The 11,928-nt window shown below is 55.1% G+C and overlaps 1 protein-coding gene across 1 annotated transcript in view; it reads right to left on the reverse strand.

Moving 5' to 3' along the window:
- The window catches only part of LRP1 (LDL receptor related protein 1), a 79,416-nt gene that overhangs the window by 39,924 nt on the left and 27,564 nt on the right, over positions 1 to 11,928 (reverse strand). Inside the window, 4 exon segments of the mRNA XM_032441070.1 lie at positions 4,372 to 4,635; positions 6,011 to 6,139; positions 6,499 to 6,618; positions 7,865 to 8,002. Of these exon segments, the coding sequence (XP_032296961.1) occupies positions 4,372 to 4,635; positions 6,011 to 6,139; positions 6,499 to 6,618; positions 7,865 to 8,002 (651 nt within the window).

Below are 11,928 nucleotides of genomic sequence, written 5' to 3' on the forward strand. Positions count from 1 at the left end.
CCTCCCTGGGATGGATGCAATGAGATGGAGCCCAGCACCCCAAACCCCCCCCCCCCCCATCACACAGACCCCAAACCACAAGGGAGCAAACCCTGAGGGCCCCCCACCCCCAACACCCCCCATTGCAGACCCCATCTGAAAGCCCCCCCCCTCCCATAGTGACCCATGAGGTCCCATATATATATAAAGGAGCAAAGCTCAGTTCTGCTGCTGCTCTTTGCAAGCCCTATAGCCCCCACCCTACAGCTCCCACCCTACAGCCCCCAGCCCCATTAAGCCCTGTCCCACAGCCCCAGTCCCATTGCCCACAGCTGCTACCCCATGGATCCCAGCCCTATTCCCAACCCCACAGCCCCAATTCCAGCCACAAAGCCCCACAACCCCAGCTCCCCACCCCACAGCCCCCACTCTATGGTCCCCAGACCCACTTCCAGCCCTACAGCCCCAGCCCCCACCCCATTAGCCCCAGTCCCAGCTCTACAGCCCCATTTCCAGCCCCCAGCCCAAAGGCCCCATCCCCACATCTCCCATCCCACATTCCCCAGCCCCAGCCCTATAGCCTCAGCTCCACAGCCCCATCCCCAGCCCCACAGCCCCCAGCCCCATTTCCAGCCCCATCCTGGACTCCATCAGCCCACAGCTGCCACGGAGAAGCTTTGGAAAAGCCACTGCATGTTTTCAGTTCAGCAACGCCTCCGAAGAGGAGCAGAGGATTGCAAGGAATTCACACCCCGCGGCTCCACGCACACGTTGGGTCCCCTCCTGTTTTTAACCCCAATTCGTTCCCTACATTCACAGCACCCCATAACCTGCAGCAGCTTCTGCCTCATCCCATCCTCATCCAACCTCTGCAACAGCAAAAGGCTCCGAGGACCCCTTTGCCTTCATTAAGGTTTGCTAACGAGACGGGACACAGCCACAAAGCCACCCTGAATGGCTGCAATGGGGGGCAGTGGGGTTATGGGGTGGGATGGAGCCCCATAGTGATGGTGCTGTGCTGTGTGTGCACCCCCATATCTCCCCCTCCCCTCCTATGGGGCTGCTGCCCACAGTGGGGTGAATGGAAGGCAACCAAGGGGCTTCTCATTAATTGCATTGCCCCCTCCTGCATTGCACTGCATTGCATTACCCCCACCTGCATTGCACTGCATTGCATTGCATTGCCCACTCCTGCAGCACATTGCACTGCATTGCACTGCTCATTCCTGCATTGCATTGCCTCTTCCTGCAGCACACTGCATTGCATTGCCCACTCCTGCATTGCATTGCACTGCTCATTCCTGCATTGCATTGCCCACTCCTGCATTGCACTGCATTGCATTGCCCCTTCCTGCATTGCACTGCATTGCATTGCCCACTCCTGCAGCACATTACACTGCACTGAGCAATGCAGACCCACCCCCTGCCCACCCTGCAGCCAACAGGGAGGGCAGTGAGCACACAGCACTGCATTGCATTGCATTGCATTGCACTGCACGGAGCACAACCAGCCCAGCTCTGCTGATCCACTGCAAGGAGAGCCCTCAGCACCGCAGCAAAACAGGAACACAAAGAAAGGAATCAGTGCATGGAACGGCGCCCATCCCTCCTTCTTGCCAAGCTCGTCCACAGCGGAGCCTCTTTCTTGGCTGCAGTGAGGAAGAAAAACAGCCCTGCATGCAAAGCAAGGCAGGAAAGCAGCCGCTCCTCCCTGCAGCCCATTCACCCTGTGCAGCTCTGCTGCTTATTGGTTGGGTTGTAGGGAGCAACGGGGCTGAGATGGAGGCAATGGAAACATCCCAGGGCTGGATGCTGCCTGGGAAAGGATCTTAAGTGTCTTTTAAGGCTGATAATGGAAGGGCCTGAGATTTCAAAGCCCTTCCTGAGGGTTTGGGGTGGGAAAGGGAAAGAAAACAGCAAACCTTGAGATGAGCAATGAGAAATCAAGAGAGAGATGCAGCCCTTGGCCTGCTCCGGAGTGTTCAAGGCAATGCAAGGCAATGCAAGGCAGTGCAATGCAATGCAGTGCAAGGCAATGCAATGCAAGGCAGTGCAAGGCAATGCAATGCAAGGCAGTGCAAGGCAATGTAAGGCAGTGCAATGCAATGCAAGGCAGTGCAATGCAATGCAAGGCAGTGCAATGCAATGCAAGGCAGTGCAATGCAATGCAAGCCAATGCAAGGCAGTGAAATGCAATGTAAGGCAGTGCAATGCAACGTAAGGCAGTGCAATGCAATGCAGGTCAATGCAAGGCAGTGCAATGCAATGCAAGGCAGTGCAATGCAATGCAATGCAAGGCAAGGCAGCACAAGGCCATGCAATGCAATCCAAGGCAGCACAAAATGCAATGCAATGCCTGCAGTGCTTTGGGCAGCTGTGGCCATGCAAAGCATTGGCACCCAAAGGGAGAGAGGGGAGGGGTCTGTGTGGGACCCCCAGTGCTGCCATGAGCTGGTTGGGTTTTGTTTCCAAAGGAATTGAGGGTGTTGCATCAGGAAACACACACAGAGCTCAGGATCTGGTGGAGCAAAGCCCCATTTAAATGGGGCAGGGGGGTGTTATGATGGGGCAGGGCTGCAGATCAGCCCCCATAGAGGAGGGGGGTTGTGCAGCTCCTGCTCTGCGGTGCTGGGGCTCCGTGCACAGCAGCACACGCTGCTTTATGTCCTTGAATGCGAGCTCACATTCGGTGCCTGCCAGGATTTCCCCCTGATTCAAAACAGGAGTGGAATTGTCACACAGAGCAGGGGAGGGATTGAGACAGAGAGGAAGGGAGGAAAGCAGGGAAGCACAAGTTCCCCTTTCTGCAGCTCAGTGAGGGCAGGAAGGATGCGGCCGTGGCTCCTGGTTGCTCACAACACCCCATAGAGAGAGCAGATGCTGCTCTGCTGCTGCTGGGGTTGCACCCTGCTTTCCCCTATGAGCAATAGGGGATGCTGCTGGGGGCAGGGAATGGGCCAGGAGATGGGCAGCAGCATCCAGCACAGCTCCCATGGTGCTGTATGACACCAATCACCCCCTTGTAGGGACACAAAGGGGATATAAAAGGTCCTAAGGCACCAGGCTGTGCTGTCCCAGCCTTATAATGTCACTATAAGGCAGCTGGGACTGCTCACTCTCAGCCCTATGCTGCCCCATGGGATGTGGATGGAGCCCCATTAGCACCAGGGAAGTCTGGCTCCTGCTGTGAGCTGCTCAACAGCACAAAGCAGCAGCTGCTAATTGGGTTCACGGGGCTTCATGTCCCTGTTGGGGGGAGGAGGAGGAGGGGAGGGGGGTGACATTATAATCAGAACATCCCCAAACCCACCCCAGGCTTTGGGACCGGGGGGGGGGGAGGCAAGACCCCAAGCTCAGCCCTGAGTGGAGAGACCCAAAGGGAAGCTCACGAGGGAGGAAGGAGAACACAAAGTCAGAGCTCAGAGCAGCCGTGGTGGGGATGTGAGGCACAAGCTCAGCCCCTCCTGCTTAATTTGAGGCTGTGAAAGCAAAGGGTGAGGCCTCTCCCTATAAATACACACAGCTCCATCCATCCCACACACACTGGGAGGCCAAGGAGGGGGCAGGGGGGTGGCATTGCCCTGCTGTGACCCCATGGGCTCACGGTGCTTCTTCTCCATCTCCCAGCAAAGGGCTGAGATCTCAGCACTAAAACCCAAGCATGGGAGAGCAGCAAAACCCCAACAGGAGGCTGTGGTGCATCGCCCTGTGAGTCACCACGGAGCAGATTTGGGGTTGGGATTCCTGTAATCAGTGCTTTGGGTGGGGATGGAGGCAAGAGGAGCACGGGGCCAAAAGCAAAAGAGGAAACGAGAGCTGCCCCTCCCCAAAGCATCGTGCAGGTGCCATCACCAACAGGCCATTGCTCTCTATGTGTTTGCACCAAGAAACCATAGAAATAACCAGAGGGAAGGAAGAGGGAAAAGCCAAAGTTAAAAGGGGAAGGAGGAGGGAAGCAGTGCAGGAAGAGCCGTCCCATATATCCCATATATAACCCATATATCCCATATATATATCCCATATATATATCCTATATATCCCATATATCCCATATATATCCCATATATCCCATATATATCCCGTATATATCCCGTATATATCCCGTATATATCCCGTATATATCCCATATATCCCATATATATATCCCATATATCCCATATATATCCCATATATCCCATATATCCCATATAACCCCATATATCCCATATATCCCATATATAATCCCATATAATCCCATATAACCCCATATATCCCATATAACCCCATATATCCCATAACCCCCCATATATCCCATATATATCCCATATATATCCCATATATATCCCATATATATCCCATATATCCCATATATATCCCATATATATCCCATATATCCAACATGGGGACACTCACGGTGCAGGCTGAGCGAGATGTTGATGGATCGTTCCTCCACGAAGCCTTTGAGGTTGGGGATCTTGGCACATTTGAGGATGGTTTGGGACGCGCTGTCACCCACGTGCACCCAGCACACGGTGTCCTCGATGTAGTTGAAGTCCATGGCCGTGGTCTGCTTGGCGCTGGTGGGGGTGATGTTGGGGACGGGGGCTCCGCTCAGGTACGTGGCCAGGATGTTCTGGGAGTTGGCAATGAGAAGAACTGGGGGGCGATCCACGGGTTCTGGAGCGGGGGGGAAGAGAAATGGGGATGTGACAGCACACACACAGCAGGGGGGGCAGCTTAAGGCTGAGAACAGGGCTATAAGGGCCTTAAGGCTGAGAACAGGGCTTAAGGGACTTAAGGTGAGAGGGCTATAGGCACCTTAAGGCAGGAACAGGCTATAAAGGGCACTTAAGGCTTGGAACAGGCTTAGGGCCTTAGGCTGAGCGGGGCTTAAGGGCACTTAAGCTGAGAACGGGCTATAGGGCACTTAAGGCTGACCAGGGCTATAAGGCACCTTTAAGGCTGGCCGGGCTATAAGGCACCTTTAAGAAGGACTGGCGTAAGGGGCACCTTGCTAAGGTCGGCCGGGCTTAAGGCACCTTAGGCTGAGGACCAGGGCTATAAGGGCCCTTAGGCTGAGACGGGCTTAGGCCCTTAGGTACGGAACAGGGCTATAAAGGGCACCTTAAGGCGAGCAACAAGGCTATAAGGCCCTTAAGGCTTGAAAGTAACAAGGCTTATAGGGGCACTTAAGGCTTGAGACCGGGGCTATAAGGGCACCTTAAGGCTGAGAACAGGGCTATAAGGGCACCTTAAGGCTGAGAACAGGGCTATAAGGGCACCTTAAGGCTGAGACCGGGGCTATAAGGGCACCTTAAGGGAAGAGAAACTGGGCTATAAGGGCACCTTAAGGCTGAGACCAGGGCTATAAGGGCACCTTAAGGCTGAGACCAGGGCTATAAGGGCACTTAAGGCTGGAACAGGCTTACGGGCACCTTTCAGCTGGAACAGGGTTAGGGCACCTTAAGGCTGAGAACAGGGCTATAAGGGCACCTTAAGGCTGAGAACAGGGCTATAAGGGCACCTTAAGGCTGAGAACAGGGCTATAAGGGCACCTTAAGCTGAGAGACAGGGCTATAAGGGCCTTATGGCGAGACGGCTATACGGGCACTTAAGGCGAAGAACAGGGGCTTATTAAGGGCACCTCGACTGAGAACAGGGTATTAAGGGCCCGCTGTATGGCCAGGCAGGGCATTAAGGGACTTAGGCAGAGCAAGGGTATAGACTTAAGGCGGAGACCAGGGCTATAAGGGGACCTTAGGCTGAGCCGGGTTATAAGGGCACCTGAGGTGAGAAGGCGCTTAGGGCTATTATGGCAGAGACAGGGCATTATGTCCTGTATGCAGCGACAGGCTATATGGTTCCTTATGGCAGAGAACAGGGCTATAATGGCTCCTTATGGCAGAGAACAGGGCTATAATGGCTCCTTATGGCAGAGAACAGGGCTATAATGGCTCCTTATGGCAAAGGACCACTGCAGTGAGTGCACCTTAAAGCAAAGCATGGTCCCACTCCCAGCAGGAGCCGCCCAGGGGCCCGTTGTTGCTCTCACCATTCTTTGCTTTGCAGGACCTGTTGTCAGGCTGCAGCAGGTATCCTTCGACACAGCTGCACGTGTAGGAGCCCTCGGTGTTGGTGCAGGTCTGGCTGCAGGTGCCGTACACGGTGCATTCATCGAAGTCTGCAAAATAAAGGGGAGCATTAAGGTTTGGAGCAGCAAACATCCTTCTATGGCAGCCACCGTGTGCAAGGCAGCCCAGCAACACACAGAAAGCAAAGGGACCAACACAACATCACCCCACCCTCCCTTGTTGCCCAGCACCCTGACCCTAATCCTAACCTTAATCCTAACCCTAATCCTAACCCTAATCCTAACCCTAACCCACATGCACACACAACCTGCATCCTTCCTGCCCCTCAGCTCAGCAGCCCTATGGTTTGAAGGGAGACCCCCACCCCATTGGGAGCCCAGAGGTGCTGAGCCTCAATGAGCCCCTTTAGGGCTCCTCTATGAGCCCCCCCCCCCAAACCCACACCCACCTTTGCAGCTCCTCCTGTCCTCAGCCAGCTGGAAGGAGTTGTTGCAGTAGCAGGCAGGGCCGCTCAGCGTGGGCACGCAGTGATGCTGGCAGCCCAGTGCTGTGCAATTGGCCAATTGCTCTGCAATGAAAGGCACAGGAGGGGTCAGACAGAGCAAAGCTCGGTGGGTTCTGCCCCCCATGGGACCCTTCCCCTTGTAGGGCAGCTCAGCCTCGGGTCTGTAGCTCCACAGCAGCCAAGGAAATAGGATAAAGCCTTCAGAATGCATGGCCTTAAGTGGGGAGGGGGCCAGGTGCAAAGGGCAGCTATGATCAGCCAGAAGGATGGGGTGCAATGGGAGCTGGGGGTGCTCAATGGGGCCTGATGAGCCCCACACTGTGCTGCCATAGGGCTGAACCTGGATGGCTCCTGGGAGCTGCAGAGCATTGCAGCACTGCTCCACTCAGGGCCTGCAGGATGAGCAGCACAGCCCTAAACACCCAGCAAAGCTCAGGGCAGGTTGTGGGGCTCAGCACCCATAGGGAGCACAGCAGCACCCAGCAGCTGCCCTGGCCCCGAGCCACCAGCACCATGCCATGCATTGCCCAGCTGTGAATAATGAGCTCTCATTTAACCGGTGAGACCTATTAGCTAAATATTCATTGTCAGCCAGGGCAGGGCTTCCCAAAGGGCTGCAGGAAGGAAGAGAGAGAAGCTGCATGTCCCAGCAAGGGATTGAGTTAAATGGGATGGAAACGGCCCTAAAGGAGCCCCCAGGCTGGGCTGGAAGCATTGAGCCAGCCCTGGGGTCAGCCCAGGACACGAGTTTCCACGCAGCTGATCTGAGCAGCGATGAACGCTGAGATTTGGGGGAGAGTTTCCCAACAGGATTAACAAGAAGGGAGCAGCCAGGAGACCAATGGGGGGGGGGGAAAAGGAAGGGGGGGGGAACAAAGCTCCTGGAAATATGGAAAAAAATCCATCAGCATCTCTTATCTGCACCAGAATCCCGACTCTCCAAGCTGTTAAATCCAGGAGACAATGCAGCTATTTAATGGCCTGCAGGCTCAGGAATGATGGGCATTTACTTGCAAGCGGCTCTGGATAATCTCTGAGTGCTCAGACTGCCAGCTCAGCTGCCCCCCCCAGAACCTCCTGCTGCTGGGACGGGGGCACCAGCACCTCCAGCAGGGCAAAGCTTGGCCATAGAGCAGCAGGGGAGCAGCCTGGATCCCACCCCCAACCCAACAGCAGCTCAAGGACCTCGTGATGTACCCAATATGGGAGGGAACAGAGCAAAGGGGGGGGGTTGGTGATGCTGTCCCCATAGATCTCTTAGTCCGAGGGTGATAAGAGAGGAAATGGCAGCCCATCTCCCAGCACCTACCCCTGCAGTGCGGCCCCTCATCCGAGCCGTCGAAGCAGTCGTGGAGCCCATTGCACAGTTTGCTCATGTGGATGCACAGCTCGGTGCCCAGGCAGTTGTGCTCGTTGGGTTGGCACCGCGACACTTTGCTCTGAGGGCCTGCAAGGACAGCAAAAGGGGCAGCAGTCACTACCTAAACCAGGGTGCAACCAGCCGCCCCCCTCCATCACCTCCCCATAGCACCCACTGTGCATGGGGGGGATATATGGGCACCCTATAGCAGCTATAGGGCACTGCAAACACCTTCAATCCCTGCTTTGAGCCCTGGGGTCCCACAGCTCCATGAGCACGTGGGTGCATGGAAGCTCGGTGCTCAATGTGCATCCACAGGTGCCAACAAACCCTTTTGCTCCTGTTACAGGCAGAGCAACTCGCAGGGGGGTTGTTAAACACCAGGGTTACACGCTACCAGGAGCCTTAATCTCCATTATTAACTCCCCCAACTTACAAAGGAAGCACAGCTTATTTGTTTAAGCTGCTCTGAAAAGCAGCACAGCATTAAAGGCAAACAACAAAACACGCTGCAAAGCAAATCAGATCCCCCCAAACCCCACTCAAAGCTCTCCTGGTGCTTCAGCTCCAACCAAGAGAGCAGCAGCCCCAGGGGTGCAGAGTGGAGCAGGAGCTCTGCATGCAGCAACCTCGAGTCCCATGGAACAACACAAGGACTCAGCTTCCCCTCCTTGCATTGCACAGCAAATCCTGCAGCCCTCAGGTTGCATTACACTGCAAGTCAGCCCAGGTTTAGCACACAGGCTTGGAGCAGGGAGGACACTCATAGCTCTGCTGTGCATCCCCTGTGCATTGGAATCCCCTCCCCTCCCAGACAGGAGCCTCCACCCACCCCAGTGATGAAACAGCAAATAGTTTCTGGATGAGCAGCCTCAGAGGGTTGGGTTGTTTTCCTGCCCTTCCCAACTGAGCTCCGTTACACAGAGCTGCAAAGTCCTGCAAGCGAGCTGCTCTGAGCAGCCCCAAAACACAGCAGTGTTGGGGGGGGGGATCCATGCAAAAGTCCTGCCCAGAGGACATGGGATGATCCCACATTGCCAAGGTCCATCCATCCCACCACTCCATCCCATCCCATCCCATCCCATCTAATCCCATCCCATCCCATCCCCATCCCATCCCATCCATCCCATCCCAATCCCATCCATCCCATCCATCCATCCACCCATCCCATCCCATCCCATCCCCACGCCCATCCACCCACCCCGATCCCCATCCATCCATCCCATCCCCATCCCATCCCATTCCCATCCCTCCCATCCCATCCATCCCATCCCCATCCCATCCCCATCCCATCCCATCCCATCCCATCCCCATCCCATCCGCACCATCCCATCCCCATCCCATCCATCCCCCCATCCCATCCCATCCCATCCCATCCCCATCCATCCCATCCATCCCCATTTCCATCCCCATCCCATCCCACCCACCCCATCCCACCATCCCAATCCATCCACACCCATCCCATCCCATCCCATCCATGGTTCATGCAATGCACCCTTGGTGCCCAAAGGATGGGAATCCAAAGGGCTCCAGCTGCCATATCCACCCCTATGAGCACAGAGATGCTTTTCCAACACATATAGGAACATTTCCAGCTTGCTCAGCACTGCCAGATCAACCAATAGAACAACAGGTTGGAAAAGACTTTGAGATCATCAGGTCCAAGCAGATGGGATGGATGCAGAGCTCAGGATGGGAACGTGAGCACCAGGTTCTATTGCAGCCCTGGGAGCACACATTGCTCCCTGCTCTGCATTCCAGCCCCCAAAGGGATGCTCTGCCCCTTCCTCAAAGGGGGTTGAACCATGCTGCCATCAAGGCATTGCAAATTAAGGGTTAATTAAGCACCACCAAGCAGGCCAAAAGAAGGAAGGCAACGGAATGAAGTGCACAGCTCGGATCCGCCGTGCCCATTATTCCCCAGCACAGAGCCTGGATCAGAACTGCTTATCGCACACAGGGCAGGATTAATCTACAAGCCGCTCTGTTTGCTTTTGACTGTGTGGGTTTGCTAATAAATGAGCCCATTTATTACATGTGACAAGCTTGTGGTACACCCCAAGGAGCTGAATTAGGCCGGAATTTTAACCTCACTTGGAAATAAAAAGGGAAGGGGGGGCAAGGAAAGAAGCAAAGCAATTCGTTCTTCCATAAATAAGGGCTGTAATTGATTTGGCAACAGCCCAAAGAGATGGAAAAGCTGCAAAGGGAACAGATGGGAGCGTGACCCGGAACGGGCAGGTCCTGCCCATGGTTCTACATTGGGTGCCAGCACCCAGCTCTGCATCATCCCTGGGTCACTATGTGGGTAAGCAAAGTGCTGCAGCTCCTCCTGCTCCTGGATGGGGTTGCTTGGCTTCAAGCATGGATGCAAACAACCCCCCATCTCAGCTATAGGGTGCAATGGGACTGCAGGAAGCAGTGTGACACCCATCTATGGGGCCAGCAGGACAAACAGCCACAGCAAGTCCATATCCCTGCACCCTTTTGCTTTGCAAGGGGGGGGTGGAGGCTCTCATCCAAGCTTTGCTCCTTGGGAAGGACCGATCCGACCCATGGTGGGATGTGAAAGCGAGGAATCAGTGCATGCCTCTCCTATGGACACGAGTGAATCCATAGGGCTGATAAGGGGACTCTCCCTGTGCTCAATGAGAGTCCCCTGGAGAGGAAAAGCTTCCATAGAACAGACAGCATTTGCAGAGCCCATGACATGAGTGCATCACTGCAATGTAAACAGCCCTGCCTGGCTGCCACAAGCAGCATCCGCAGCCAGGGCTGGGGATAATTCAAAGACATCCTAATCATTCAATCATAGGAATCAAAGTCATTCTGTCCCTGCCAAGAAGATAAGGAGGATTGAGGGGGGGGGATAAGAGCCTTCTGGGTGCCCCGGTGCCAAAGTGGCGTGAGAAAAGCTCCCCTGGCACACCAAGAGCTGCCTGCCAGTGCTGACAGGTCGGGCTGTCAGCACGAGCCTGGGCAGGAGCAGGCAGAGCTCAGCATCCCTCTGCCCATGGGAGAGGCACCCATAGGCGATGCCCATCCAGCCCCAGCAACCAGCTGAGGGCTGAGTGCAGGGTGTGAGATCTGGGGGGTCCCTTCTGCCCTTTGGAAGGTGGGGATTTCATCTTATGGGGGGGTATAGATGTGATGATGGTGATGATGGTCCTTCCCCAGCTCATCCAGTGGGTGCCGTCCACCCTGCAGCCCCACCAGCACCACTCAGACAGTGAAGAATAAGGAAAAAGAATGAGGTTTTAGGGGGGAAAAAAAGAGCATCCAGGGCGTCCATCTACCTGTCCAAGTGGATAAAGAGAGAGCTGTGAGCTGCACAGCCAGTGCAATACGTCAATCAGGACGGATTCCTTCCAGCCTCCAAACCGTCCCGCAGTAATTTTCCAGGGCTGCAGATTAAGCGGAGCCAGACGGGCCCATCCCAACCCCCCCCATCCCTCCCACGGAGGGGACGGTTGCATCATTTTTTTTTGCTTTCAGAAATAAATAACTCCGGCGCCGAACCGCAGCCTGCTGGGGAGGAAACTGTGTGCCAAGAGCAGCGGGAGCACGGGCAGGATGCGGCCATAACACTGGGTGTCAATTGCAGCACTCAGCATAGAGAAATATGGGGGGTGAACTGCAGGAGCTCCTGGCCCTGTTCGACCCAATATGGCTCCCTGTTCATGGCCTGTCTTGTACAACCCAGTGTAGATCACGGCCTGTCTGACCCAACATGGCTCCCTGATCATGGCCTGTGTTGTCCAACTCAATATGGCTCCCTACTCGTGGCCTGTCTTGTACAACACAATATGGCTCCTGGCCCTGTCCAACCCAATATGGCTCCTGGCCTTGTCCAACCCAACATGGCTCTTGGCCCTGTATGACTCAACATGGCTCCCTGATCATGGCCTATGTTGTCCAACTCAATATGGCTCCCTACTCATGGCCTGTCTTGTACAACCCAACATGGCTCTTGGCCCTCTATGACCCAACATGGCTCCCTGATCATGGCCTAT

Source organism: Coturnix japonica, linkage group LGE22C19W28_E50C23 (genome assembly GCF_001577835.2).
Source record: "Coturnix japonica isolate 7356 linkage group LGE22C19W28_E50C23, Coturnix japonica 2.1, whole genome shotgun sequence".
Lineage (NCBI taxonomy): Eukaryota > Metazoa > Chordata > Aves > Galliformes > Phasianidae > Coturnix > Coturnix japonica.